The sequence below is a fragment of the Cibotium barometz genome, chromosome 21 (assembly GCF_041138505.1).
Source record: "Cibotium barometz isolate CiBa-2024 chromosome 21, ASM4113850v1, whole genome shotgun sequence".
Classification (NCBI taxonomy): domain Eukaryota; kingdom Viridiplantae; phylum Streptophyta; class Polypodiopsida; order Cyatheales; family Cibotiaceae; genus Cibotium; species Cibotium barometz.
The window spans coordinates 54,885,236-54,899,794 of record NC_141066.1 but is presented as its reverse complement, the minus strand read 5'-3'; the positions used below and the strand labels follow the sequence as shown (position 1 = coordinate 54,899,794).

General features: G+C 39.9%; 1 protein-coding gene across 1 annotated transcript; it reads right to left on the bottom strand.

Annotated features, from left to right (window-relative positions):
- Positions 1–10,549: 10,549 nt before the first annotated feature.
- Positions 10,550–11,198, bottom strand: LOC147627379 (uncharacterized). The gene is made up of 3 exons (XM_086815283.1): positions 11,100–11,198; positions 10,940–10,993; positions 10,550–10,822 (listed from the first exon to the last, which is right to left on the bottom strand). The coding sequence occupies exons 1-3, from the start codon at positions 11,166–11,168 to the stop codon at positions 10,550–10,552; spliced, it is 396 nt and encodes a 131-aa protein (XP_086671409.1). The 5' UTR covers positions 11,169–11,198.
- Positions 11,199–14,559: the final 3,361 nt, after the last annotated feature.

The following is a 14,559-nucleotide window of genomic DNA, read 5'->3' as shown; positions in this document are numbered from 1 at the left end:
ACCCAGTGTTCCATGCTCGTACGAAGCACATTGAGGTGCACTACCATTATGTCAGGGAGAGACTCTCTGCAGGAGAGATCAGTTTGGCTTATGTGCCAACACAGGATAACCTTGCAGACCTTTTCACAAAGGCTCTGCCTCGTGAGAAGTTCAAAGCTTTTCGCAAAGCTTTGGGCTTACTCCCTTTTGTGGATTCGTCCACATAGCTAGACACTTCCCTATACATGAGTGCTAGCTCTTGTTCACCGCATCACTCCAGGGGGGATTTGTTACCATATTATAGTAGTGATGTGTGTGAACACACTTAGGACCGCCGGGGCACTTTTTCCCTCACTAGGAGGTTTTTTCCCCCGTGCATTGTATATACGCCCATTATCTTCTAGGGCTTGTAATCTTTCATTTTTGGCACTCATAATACACTACTGTGTTGTGCTCAAGCTTCCTCATCTTCTTGAAGTTGTGTGTGCATTCCTGCAACCCTAATTCCAACAAGGTTGCAGACTACACCATATGACACTTTGGAGGTATTCTCCCCAATTATCCACTAACTTCCGATGAGCGTCATATGCTCCTACATAACTAAGCCATTCTGCAGTGGATCTCTCTTTGTTTATTCTAGCTCGTACATTAGCTCGATAGCATTGTCGCTTATGTCTCGTCTTCTTGTTACCTAGTTTCTAATTTTTGTTTATATCAGATTCAGACTCACTTGATCAATCTTCACTTGTGCCCCCCTTTACTCTCTCAGATGAACCGCAAGAGGTTACTTTCCTCCTAGGCCTTGAGCACGTGGCTTCCACACTTGGGTGAATATTCAATTCATACTCCCTATCAGGCTCAGAGACAGTTTCTTCTTGAGATTCAGACTCGGAGTCGCATTGGTCAGAGTCTTCGCTACTTTCAGTGTCAAGGGAGTTTGCCACTTTCTTGCCATCAGAAGTCAAGTGCATAACACCTATCATGTTTACTCGCACTAATGGTGGCATATCTTCCCCCTTAGGTGTTACCCAACTTGTGCCTCTATTTCCCCATGTATCTATGGTTGCCGCTAGGTGTACCCAATCTAAGTTATCTGACTCAGTCATGCCCGGTAGGACATCCATATAAGGAGAATCTTCCCCATCATCGGTCTCTTTTTTGCATGTATAGCAATACTTTAATGGGGCTAAGTGAATAGTGGTATCCGATTGATTATTAATGATAACCTTGCTTCCTAAAGGATGCGCGCGACCATTCTCAAGATTAACTCGAATGACAGAGTCCTAGAATTGTAAGTAGACATGGTTTTTTTACCAGTCATGCACCATTTGTGCGTCCCTCATGAAAGGACATCCTAAGATCATTTGATATAACATAGGATGCTTAGAGAAATCCATTACAATGAAGGTATGCCTGGACCTTGTATCCCAGAACCTTGATCTTAAGGTCCCTTAGCATTCCAATAGGTTTAGCTATAGTTCCGTTTGCCATCTTAACCACTATGTTTGTGACTTCTAGGTGAGGTCTTCCCATAGATTCCCTGCAGTTTTTAGTCACAATGCTCACTCCAGTACCACCATCAAGGATTCCCTTTAGAGTTAATCCCTTGGTAGTAATGGGGAGGGTTGCATTAGATTCGTCACCTTCAAAGTACTGTCCCAACTTGTTAACAGGTATTTCAACAATCGAGTTTGTAGATCCAAATGTTCCTCCACATCTTGAAGCATATCGGGTCTATCCATATTTTCAAATTGTGGTAACCCCACCTTCAGTTCTCCATTGAGAAATGCCCGAAGAGCTAAGAATAGCTCAGGATCTCCGTATACCTTGGATATGATCGTGGTTCTAATTTCAGAGAGGACATGAAATCCATTAGTTTGGACACATTCAACGGTACTTTTTGAGATATCGGCCCTTGACTAGGGACTGGTGAAGATGGAATCACTTCCTCTTTGATGGGGTCAGGCATTCCCTCACTAAACATTCTTTCAAGCACTCGGGAGCGCAACGAAGGAGAATCAAGCAAAGACATAAATCGGGGAAAACAAAAGGAAGTCTCTATTAGACAACTAAACATGCTAGATCTGGGTTGTGGGGCCCAAACTGGCACGTTTTGGCTTGCTTCCTCAGAGTTCTGGGTAGGATGCCCTTCCATGACTTCAGAGTCAGAAGACGAGTCACTAGCCGCTATTCGTGGATCTTGGGTTGCACTTCCTTGGGTTGTTCCAACAACTGAAGGCCAAGATGCTAACGTGGAGGGGGATGGTGTGAGCCTGTGTAAACTGAAACGCTTTCTAGTTGCTCAGACTCTAGCACCCGTCGACCAGAGCGTAAATGCATGTGACATGGGTATCCTACGGGCATTGGTAACCACCCTTGAAGCCCACACAAGTGGTTTCTCAGGTGTTTCGCACCTCGTTTTTACTTGTTTTTGTCTTGTTTTCAACTCGTTTTTACCCCCTTACTTATGGTCAAAACTAGACTAAGGCGTGTGATGGCTCAAGGAGATAAGCGTATCGTTCAAGGGATCCTAGCATGCTTTACAGCACAGTGTTCGCCTATCCGGAGCTCCCATGGCCCTCAGAATACTCTAGAAAGTCCAAGGGTGCCTGTGGGGGGGAAGGTGAAGGCTTTGTCCCACATGCCCACTCCACTCCTTGGGGGGATAGACTATATATAGAGCTTCCCTCCCCTTAAGCTTTCACTTGAGAGAAAGCTATGGAGGCTCACTCTCCTATATATATATATATATCAAAAGACCGAGGCCGGGGTCGGGGTCGATTGGGGGTTTCACACAGAACTGAAATGTGCAGAAAAAAAAGAAAATAGAACTGAAAAATGACTGAAGAACAGCAACAAACACACACACAGCTCCACAAACCTGCACACAAAAAGCATACACATAAACACGCCTCTCTTTGCCTTTCCTGCAGGATAAAATAGACTTTAAACAGCAGCCCAAGTTGCATTTGGAGCTTGGTGCAGGGCGATTCCCTGGCAGTGGCGCCAAAAATGTGCGCTCTTGCCGCACGTGTCGGAGCTAGGGACTTGCCAAGCACCGTGCGCGAGCCACGAATGGCTCTGCAAGCACACAACCAGGAAACCAGCAAGCTCAAAACAGGGCGCAATGGTTTGTCACTCACCGCTCAGACTGCCGTTTAAAGGATTCTCGCGCCGTGATGAAGGAGCCGCCACCACCACTCTACCGCCTCGCCATCACCGTGCCGCCACGCAATGCTCGATCGCTACACTCTCTCTCTCTCTCTCTCTCTCTCTCTCTCTCTCTCTCACACACACACACACACACACACACACTGGAGAAGGAGATGGAGAAGATGAAGCAAGAGCACTCCTTGTATTCAACACTCAGAGAATGAGAGGTTTTAGGTTACATTTGACTTTTATATGTGACCTGGCCGTTCACACATGGGCGCCCACACATGACCAACCGATCCTAACCCTTATCCTGATGAAATTCGAGGTGCGCCTCTCATCGGCGATCACCCAATCCCCTTACCCTTTACATGTGGTGCCGGCAAGCCCGGCCCATGACTTAGAATATGTAAAATAATTATATGACGTAAAAAGTAATACGTCTCAATGTCCGCCATAGGTTAACACTCAGGGAGGGGAAGAACTGGAAACTCGGAACATGATGTCTCTCAAATACCCAAAATTCAAAGGCAACAGTTAGGAGGATCCAAATGCCCACATCTTTGCTTTTGAAAGCACGTTCCAGGCAAATAGAGCTCCATTGAGACAAAAGACAAAGAATTTTGCCACAACATTGGGTGGCAAAGCCACTAGTAGCTGGTATGCCTAGTAAGGTCTAGAACACTTCCAGACATTTAAAGAGCTGAAGAAGGCTTTCCTAAAAAGATTCAGGAAATACAAGGACATAACGGAGGTGCTAGAAAAGCTGCAGAGGATCACAGAAAAAGAGGTCAATAGAAGCTACAGGGCCGAATTCAGAGCAATGTTGATACGCCTGGACTAGCCCAACCGTCCCGCTCAAGCCACATTGAGACAATGGCTTGTGAGAGGACTGAGGGAAAAGCTCTCGATGGTAGTAGCCTCATATGACCTCCTTCGAACAAGTGGTGGAAGGAGCCGCCAGAGCTAAAGGAGTCCTGAAGCAAACAAAGAAAGATTCCAAAAAGAAAAGGAAGTACAAGAGGAAGAAAAAAGAGGAAGAAACCTCAAAATCTGATTCCAGAGAGGAAACCTTAGAGTCAGAATCCAGTCAGGAGTCGGATGCCGAAGAGTGGAAGCCCTAGAAAAAGAAAGACAGGAAGAAGGTAGAGAAAGTACAAGAAGAGCTAAGGGCTGCCCTAGCCAAGATTGTCGGAGAACACGCAGGATCTAGACTTAGACCAGATGTCTGGTGCACGAGGTGCAACAATCGAGGGCACACAAAAGAGGAGCATCAATTAAGAGGCACACAGCAAGTGTGCACCATCTGTGGAAGGGACAATCACTTTGTAGAGACATGTTACTATAACATATGGAATATGAACCCAAGGGTGGTGGAAAGGCAGTAGAGCAGGCAAGCCCCCGCTATTAACCAGGTCACCACAGGACCTAAGATCAACATACCATACGGAAGACGAGGTGGAAGATTTGGTCCAAGGGGAACCTGTTTCTATTGCAATGGTTTGGGACACAGATAATGACTACCCCATATTTCAGTGCCATCAGTAGTAGGAACTATAGGAAACAAGGCCAACAAGGGAGGAAAACACAGCAGAAAATGATGCAACTGTGAATATTAGTAAAAATAGATCGTAGAGAAGGAAGGACAAAGCCACCAGAAGTTATGGCCTGTGAGACAAGATCACAAGGACTTGTCAAGATGCCGATAGGAAAGAATGCCGAACCAGAACAAAGACACAAGCCAGAGCAGTGGGCAAAAGACAATAGAAAGTCCGTGATCGGATCACCAAATTAGTGCAAAGTGCACAAGGAACAATGAGAACAATACAGGAAATCCCATGCCTGGAAAACTCTGAAGGAAATTTGGACATGATAAGCCTGATCAAGAAGAGAGAGGAAATTGCGATAGGAAAGAAGCCGGTCTGCAACAAAAGAGCAACCAGAGGAAGGATGCAAAAATGCCAACTGGAGCCAATTACAGCCCAAAGCAGCAGAAGCGTCACAAGGAAAGAAGTAGAAGAAAATTTGGAGAACATCCGGAATGGAAAACTGACAAGGGCAAGTCAGGAACGAGAGAAAGAAGCAAACTTGGAAGAAGAAAGAACATGTAGAGGTCATGATGAGCTAACTAGCAACAAGGAGAAAGGCAACACTTCCAAAAAGGAGTATGACTTATGGGAGGATCTCAGCAAGATGAAATTGAATATCAATTTGGATCAAATGTTGAACCTAGTTCCCAACTCCAGACAAAAGTTGTTGTAGGCCATAATACCAAATGAAAAACTAGCACAAATGCCTTTGTAGGAACCGAAAAAACCCAGCGACAGAATGTAGGAATGTGGAAATTGTTCAGCACTGTGACACGTCTGTTTCGGAAGTAACCATCATTCACGATCAGAGGTGAGACAATAACAAGAATCATTATGGATGGTGGGTCATGGGTAAACATAATATCAGATAGCCTGGCTAAAAAGCTAGGGATCACTGACATGTAGCTTGCTCCGTTCCAGATTCGCATGGCTGACAAGAGAAGGGTCCGGGACATGTCAAGATAATCGGAAAGCAGATAAAGGTGGCAGGATGTATGGCCGTTGTTGCTGTGTTCATTGTTCTCAAGAAGATGACTGAGATAGCAGGTGCATATCCCATGCTCCTAGGAAGGCTTTGGCTTCGGAGTGGAAGAATAAAGCATAACTAGGAGATGGGCAAGATCACTATCAGAAGAGGCAAAAAGGAGGTCTGCATCTTAGTGGTGGGCAGGGAAGAGATAGGCTAAGCCCAAGAAACTGACCAATGCGTGATGCTGCAGAAGGCCTGAACTACCTATAGAAGGGGTAGAAGATGATGAAGAAGAGCAGATCTTACAGGAGAATCCAGATCTGCTTTCCCTGTTTGAAGTAGACATAGAAAGGATTGTGCAAAGGTATGACCTGGAGGTCCTAATAGCTCATCTTGAGGTGATAGTCAATAAGGAAAGCGCGTGTAAGGAGAAAGAGGACACTCAAGATGATGGACGTGGAAGAGCTACAGGAAGAACAGGAAAAAGTCATGGTGGCTCTAAAACAGGAAGAAGCTAAGCTAAAGAAAATAAATATCAAGGTGCAGGAAGACGAGCTTGAGGAGGTGAATCTGGGGGATGATCAAGAACCCAAAACAGTCAGGGACTAGTGCTACATTGAATCCGAAATTCAAAGGAACTAGTGCTACATTGAATCCGGAATTCAAAGGGAGGCTCCCTGAATTGCTAAATTCCTACAACGATGTCTTTGCTTGGAACTATTCTGACATGAAGGGGATTGATCCCAGTTTCTGCCAATATAGAATTAACGTGAAAGAAGATGCAACCTCAAGCAGGCAGAGTAGATACAAGATGAACCCAAACTATGCCAAATAGGTCAAGGAAGAGATTGAAAATTTATTAAAGGTGGGGTTTATCTATCCTATGGATCGGGCGGCAGAATGGCTAATCTCCGATAGTCATTGTTCCAAAAAAGAATGGGAAGCTTAGGGTGTGCATTGACTACCTCAAGATGAATGCTTCCACTACATCCAACTCGTTCCCATTACCTTTCATTGATTCCTTGCTAGATGCAGTAGAGCCGGACATGAAACATATTCTTTTCTAGATGGATTTAGTGGGTACAATCAAGTGTGAATGGTCCAGGAAGATAAAGAAAAAAATGCCTTTGTAACAGAATGGGGAGCATTCGCCTCCAATGTGATGACATTCGGGCTGAAAAATGCTCCTGCTACATTCCAAAGGATGGTTCAGGAAATATTCTATGAATATCTGAGCACCTTCATGAGAGTGTTTGTGGATGACGTCGATGGACATAATCCTCGATGTTGACGAGCTGCAAGAGCATGCTTGGGCAACAACTAAAAGGCGGGAACAAAGGGCCAATGATGCCCTGAGGAAGCCCTAAAGAAGGAGGCAAGAACACTTGGAGCCACGGTAACAAGAGTAAAAGGGAGCAAAGTGACGGTCAATGAGCTGAACTCGCACACACTGACGACGACAGCTCATGTCGATCTTTTTTTTCTTAAGGAACAAATGGATCTATGAGAAAAGCTCATGCCACGGAAGTACAAAATAAAGAAAAGATGATCCAAGACTTCCAGGAATGGGCGAAACGAGAAAAAAAAAACAAGAGATGCAATAAAGGCTCCAGGGCGAGAAGGAGCAAAGAAGCACTGAGTTCTCCAAAGAGACGGTCCTCAGACACATGAGGAGTTTGATCGAGGCTGCTAAACAAGTGGGGGAAGTGCAACCATTCAACTGGAACAAGATTGCACAATTTATGAATCAGTTGGATGAAAAGGTGGAGCATCAAGGACAAAGCAGCTCACAAGCAGGGGAATCAGCACACATGAGGAGCCCACATCTGAATCCCGAGTTGTACGGGGAAGTGGGGGAAACTCATGACTTTTATGGACCTAGGCGAGGAGTTACCAGCTCACGCACAGAGTAGAACTGCCAGTGCCCCTTGTTGCCAATGGAGTTTCCTAGCAGAAAGAGAAAGGACAACAACCATTCTGGAACCTACAGGTAGACCACCTTATGGGTGGAGATGGAGTCAAGGAGGAAGGAGAAGGTTAAAAGAGCTAGAGCATATGATTTTTGTAGATGCAGGCATTACCCTAGAGTACATTGAACCGCATGCCTTTGCAGTAGGAATGGCCATTGAGGCAATGGAAAGAGCGAGAAAAAGGTTCCCACATGCTAAGCCAATATAAGTGTAGTTATGTTGGTTAGAGGAGAGAACTGGGCTAGGGCAAGAGTGGATGAGCAAGAGGATAAGGGCTTATGAGCCTAGGTATGTTCAGGATAAGCCCATTAAATTTAACTCAGAAGGATTTTCTAAGGTGTCAAATTAGCACCACACAACGCTTTATTGCTCTAAGCTTGTCCATTTTCTTGTGGGTAATAAGGTGATATATACACTACCAAAAAATTTGATAGCAAAGCTTGTCCATTTTTTATGGGTAATAAGGTGATGTATGCACTACCAAAAATTTTGATAATGAATTGACTTATGATAGCATTAATGAAATGTTTCCTTCGATTACTCTCATTGATTCCGATTAACAACCAAAGCTCAAAACAATGCTTTTATACAAGAACTTGGCATCCACTTTTATAATATTACTTTAACTTTTGCATACCTAGTGAAGTAATTAGTCGTGCTAACTACATAAATTTCTTGCAACAAAAGACAAATGGATCGTATAGAATCAATTCCCCGTTTCTCAAATGGTTGTTGAACATGATAGGAGTTAATGGCATCCTATCTCTTTATTGAGGTATTACTATCGTTGACAACTTATTACAAGTTTAACTGCATCACCAAATAAAGTTAGCTACCATAAAATCTTACTTGTAGCACTTGTTTTACTATGTATTTTGCACAGAGTAGTGTTTGTGTTACCCTCGTCACCAAATAAAGTTAGCTGCATCACCAAATAAAGTTAGCTACCATAAAATCTTACTTGTAGCACTTGTTTTACTATGTATTTTGCACAGAGTAGTGTTTGTGTTACCCTCATCACTATCTACAATGGGGTCTTTAAGGACCCTTGTCATGTGACATCAATGGATCGCATTGATCTAAATCACAACGCTTTTTGAGACCATCGGATGAAGTAAACTTGGCCAAGTAAACTAGGTTTACTTCCATCTTAGTTTACTTGAAAATTATAGTTTACTTAGTAGTTTATATTATCAAGTAAACTACATCATGGGATGAGGGTGACTTTGGGTTCGGGACTTTTTAAAATTTGGAACGAGATGTTATGTGCAAAAGAGGATTTCAACTCAAGACCTTGTGTCTCCAAGGACGATTTCTTACCATTACGCTATACCTTCTAGCAAGGAAACCATGTGGTGTAAAACCATTATATTACTTCGTGATGCACCGACTTAGTTTACCTATTCCAAGTTTACTATGCCGAGTTTACTTTGAAGATGGATGGTCAAGATTTGTACACATAATCTTCAATGCACAGTGGTTCTGGATCTCACTTGACAAGGGTCTTTAAGACCCTGTGGTCTATAGTAGCATGGGTGTGCTACCCTAGAGTACACTGTTATTCCAAGAAATCAATAAATTTGTCCTCCAGACACACATCTCCACAATGCATTATCTCTTCCCAATTTGTATAATTGTCTACAAATAAGATAAGGAGAATCTTGTTTAATCAAAGTGCCAATGAAATCTTGTTTGCATAAGATGATAAGGTGAATCTTGTTTAATCAAGTGCCAATACAATACAATCTATGTTGAATGGATTTTGCAATGAATTTATCCTCCCGCTACACGTCTATCGTCTTTTCCCAATTTGTATAATTGTTTAGTAATAACAAGTTGATAAGGAGTAGCTTTTGTTCAATCAAGCGCCTTATGCAATCTACGCTCAAAAAAATTTTAAGATCTCATTTGAAAGGATTTGAGCTTACGACATCAAAACACTGACATCAAAACACTGTAAACTTAACATAATTTGTTTAAACTTATTCTAGATCAAATGGCTTTAAGTGAACCATATGTTTATTTACGATCGTATTTTAGGAAAAGAATGATGTACATCCACGACAGTCTTAGTTAACATAATCTTAGTTCAAGAATTGCACACATTGAGCAAGTTGAGAGCATTCTCAATGCTACATCTGTGATTGACTTAACGCTTCCATGATTTCAAAGAGAAACTTTATACTTTTGTTGAAGAATGATATAATTTTACGTTAGCTACGCAACCATAACACAAGGCACTTTTGTTCATTCTCTATATAGTTAAAAAAAACCATTCACTATATAATTTCCTAGATATAAATGAGCATATCTAGGAAAAGTGCAAACTAGAGAAAATAAAACACTTTCCTAGATAGCTAACTAGGAAATACAATGCATGGATTTTTCTATATAGGAAAATTTATCTATATAGTAAAAATTTCCTATATAACAAATTTTCCTACAAAGGAAAAAATCTCCTATGTAGGAAGATTTTTTCTATATAGAAAAATTTGCTTACATAGGAAAAAATTTCTTATATATGTAAATTTATCTATGTAGAGAAATCCATGCATTGTATTTTCTAGGTAGCCTATCTAGGAAATTGTTACATTTTTCCTAGACTTTTCCTAGATATCCTTATTTATATCTAGGAAATTATATAGTGAATCCATTGTATCTCTATATAGAGAATGCTTAGTAGCTTATCCTCTAGATAGTTCTATGAATCGTGCTAATATACTACTTACAACATAATAGATTAAGTAGTTTTATAAAGCATTATAAAATAAAAATCTCTTTATTTATCAAAGATTAAGCAAAAAAGTCTTGCATATTTAAAAAGAGGACCAAAAGTAGTCAACGTACATCATGTTCAAAATAAATAGTACTTCAAGATTATCTAAATGTCATGGGATTATGTTTACATCTTCTAAACTAATAGGTGTGGATTGTGCATTGAATTTGACTTTCTTATTGGCAATAAGCCAATGCACAATGTCACGAATCATAATGTCACTCCCAAGCCTTTTCGTATCCTTTGAGTAGTTTTTGAAACTAATATTCTCCTTCTTTAGATTGACATATGTACTCTTGAGAGAAAAGTACATGTCTTGGATTGTATGCACTCTCATGTACTTTAATAAGATTGTCTCCATATCCTCCTCTGAAATGTGGCTCACCTATATTCATGATAATAAGATATATAAAATTTTAAAGCATATTCAATTTACCTAAATAAAAAGATTCAAAATAATAAACTTATCAATGATAAATTTCTCTAATATAATATCACTTACTTGTAAAGGTTCACATGATGCCTCTACATTTGATTTTCCAATGTGTTCTAAATCCTATTTGAAATAACAAAATTAAACCCATCATGTTAAAAATAGAAAAATCAAATCCATTATGTTAAAAATAGGAGAATCATAACATTATACATCTATCTAACAATACCTTTAAAATGGTTGTTGGTATAATATTTTCACCCTTTTGGTGACTTCTTTCTTCCAAGTGAGTTTTCATCTTCTCACTTACCTTTGGAACAAGCCAAAAACTAGCATTAATAATCACAAAAGTAAAAAGAGAAAGAGAAAAAAAATAGGAGTACAAAGAGAGTAGAATTTAGACCAAATAAAAAAAGTGATGAACTATGTATTAAGCTTCTTAAATCATATATATATATATATATATACACACACACACACACATAGAGTTGAAGCATACAATTTATGGTTAAAAAAACTATAAAATATACTTACATGAAGTGATGAGCTATTATCCATGTCATTATTTGCTTCATCTATGGATTGATTCATCCCTTGTGCTTTTAATGTATCCTTCTATCAAACACAAAATGTCAAATGCATCAAATTAGTTTTAAAATTATCAATCTAATTATTAGTTTCTTAAAGAACATTCATAAGCATAAACATTAACACTTACATTGTCCTTGATACTCTTCTTCTTATTGTACTTTCTATTTGCTTGTCTACCTGAGACCCACCATCTATAGATATCTTCCTCCAACCAAACATATTCAGCTCCAACGAACTTTAGAGTTGCAATCTCATGATGATGCTCACAAATGATTCTCTTGATCTTTTCTTGTGCCTCTTTGCTATGGAGAAGATCTTTAGGAGTCTCAACTCCATTAAACCACCTTAGTACAAGGCGGTAGTTGCCAAGCAAAATGGCATGTTGATCCTTGAAGCATTTCTCTAATAATTCTTTCCCATAGAGCTTGTTTTGGTCTCTACTCATCACGAATCTAGGTGCTCGAAACACCTCATCATATGTAGGTGTAACACCTGCTAAGACTTGTTGGCCAAGAGCGTGTGAAAAAGGAGGTTCCTTATCTTTAATCTCCCCATTGCCTGCATAACCATTTGACATAGAAAACAATTTGCATAACATGCATAAACCAATTACAAACACACTAGTATATCTTTATATATAAAAGATTACAACATTTAAGATCGTTAAAACGTGTGTACCTTCCTTTGAGGTTGGAGAACTTTGAATATCCTTTATGATTGTGCTCATGAGACCCAAGAAATTTTTATCTTCACACATCATTTTCTTTAGCATTGCTTGCATGTCCACATTCGTAGTTGCCATCTCCAACCTACATAAATTCAATCCAAGGAGAACATATTACATGCAAGCACATCAATAGAAAACTATAAGGAGAACATATTACATGCAAGCACATCAATAGAAAACTATAAGGAATAAAATGACATAAGATAAAAAAACACTCATTGTACATTGAAACATACCAACGATTCATAGAGTTGCTTAAGTTCCAAAAGTACCATTGATGAGAAACTGAGCTACGATCGCCATATGATTGGAACTACCTTTGCTTCTCCCTCTATTATCATGCTCCTTGTTTTGATAACTTTCCATTTATCATTAATAGATACACATAACCACCAATCCTTCCAATCATTGTCCTCCATTTCTACCTTCCATCTCTTTTCTTGATTATGAATCATTTTTAACCATGCTACTTTCACTTGTTTTGTTGTGTAACTCACTACTCTAATAACTGCATATTTTAGATCAGTTGAGGAGCATAATACATCAAAATTCGGCTTCAACTGAACAATATCATTCACCTCTAGCCAAGGTGGAATGCATCCAACATAGCCTGGCTGAATCAAGCGTGTTCTCAATCTTAGGTCTTTTATCTCATATGCGATGATTTTTTTGCCATGTTGAAAGGGAATAAAATTATGAAGTAAAGAACTAATAGGCCTTATGCAATCCCATGTGTATGGCAATTACACATTTGTAACACACTCATGCCAGTGGTATAATCAACATCTAACCTTTCAAATCCTCCCTCAACCACATTACATTGCCTGTAGTAGTTGGCTCCAAAAAGTAGCCTTAACTCACCATTACACTGAAATGAGAAAAGAGATGTTATGCATGCTTTCCAATATCCCACCATGGAGACTAATGTTACATCTTCATCACATTTCACCACAACTTGATCCCCAATATTATAGACCTCTCCCTTAAATAGGACTTTCTTATATTCTGTTACTCTCTCAATCTCCCAGTTTAAATACTGCTCAGCATACCTTCTTTCTTCAACGGTTGCATCCGTGTATTTTAGCTTCTTCCCTGCAATGACAATACCTTTTTCATGAATTGCTCTTTGGCATCCACTTGGTATGGCGTTCATAGTAGATAAGGTCCATAATTCTTTGGCCTTTACAATGGATGATACATACATAATACCCAATGCATGCCACTCAGGACATTCATAATAGCCATCTTTATCTACTAAGTATCCATCTAGAGTAGAAAGAGCTTGATGAAACTCTCTGAACATTCTTTGGTGAGGCAAAAGTCTATCAACATCTTTTTGAATATACATAAATACCCATGTAAACAATCTTCTTCAGTGATAGTTTGCATAAGAGATTTCATTGTCCTTGTTGTGTTGGTTTTGATGTTTGCATAGATTGAGACCTTACGCTCATATATATAACACCAAAATCCATCATGGCTACCATAACGTAAAATATCATCCAACAATTCTCCGGAACCTATATCCACACATCACAAAGTAAAGAATCATTCCTATAGGTATGAATGTAAAAGGAATGTTAGTGAAAGAATAATAAGTGAAAGGATTATTCATCATACCTGCAACATGCTCTAATGGGGTTGAATTTGGCCCATTGAGCTCCTCTGACCTTACTCTCCAAGAAGCGAGCATGACTCTTATAATGTCAATTTCTTCTTGTGACCATCCATTATCACGAGTGTAGTTATAAAATGCTTGGGCAATATCTATGAGCAAGAGACCCAAGTCATAGAATTTCTTAGGGATACCTTTGACTTCACACAATATATATGGCAAACACCATTGCACAAATTTTTGATTTTCTTCTGCCTTATAACTCTCAAAATACTTGCTAGGAAACCTCGACCATCGACCATATCGAATCGAATAAGGTGTCACTTTTGTCATTTTGTGAGTTGCATCATCTATTTCTCTCCTCACTTTATTGTCCACTTCTCTCATTAGACAACCGATATACTTTGAAAACAAGTTCAATGCTAATATGTGCATGCAATCATATACCAAATCAAGAGACACGTCAAAGCCATATAGATCATAAAGTCTCCACAAACTTGATCTACCTAAAAGACCTGCCTCTTTTAGTATCTATCTCTTCACATTGAGCTTGGGTGCTTGCTCGCTCTGCAAGAATTAAATGTTTGGACATCTCTTTGGTAGATCTTTTCATTGGTACATATCTGAATTGATACCTGTTTTGATCATACAAGTACCGCCCCGAGCCTGCACTGTCCAAAGTGGCTATTGCTTTGTCTCTACAACAAAAAGCTTGACCACCTTCTTTACATGATCCAATCTTGCATTGAGCTGGAT

Coding starts and splice junctions, on each gene's coding strand:
- LOC147627379 (XM_086815283.1), bottom strand. CDS start 11,168: ATGAAAACTCACTTGGAAGAAAGAAGTCACCAAAAGGGTGAAAATATT. Junction 10,994..11,099: donor TACCAACAACCATTTTAAAG/GTATTGTTAGAT, acceptor TATTTCAAATAG/GATTTAGAACACATTGGAAA. Junction 10,823..10,939: donor CATCATGTGAACCTTTACAA/GTAAGTGATATT, acceptor TCATGAATATAG/GTGAGCCACATTTCAGAGGA.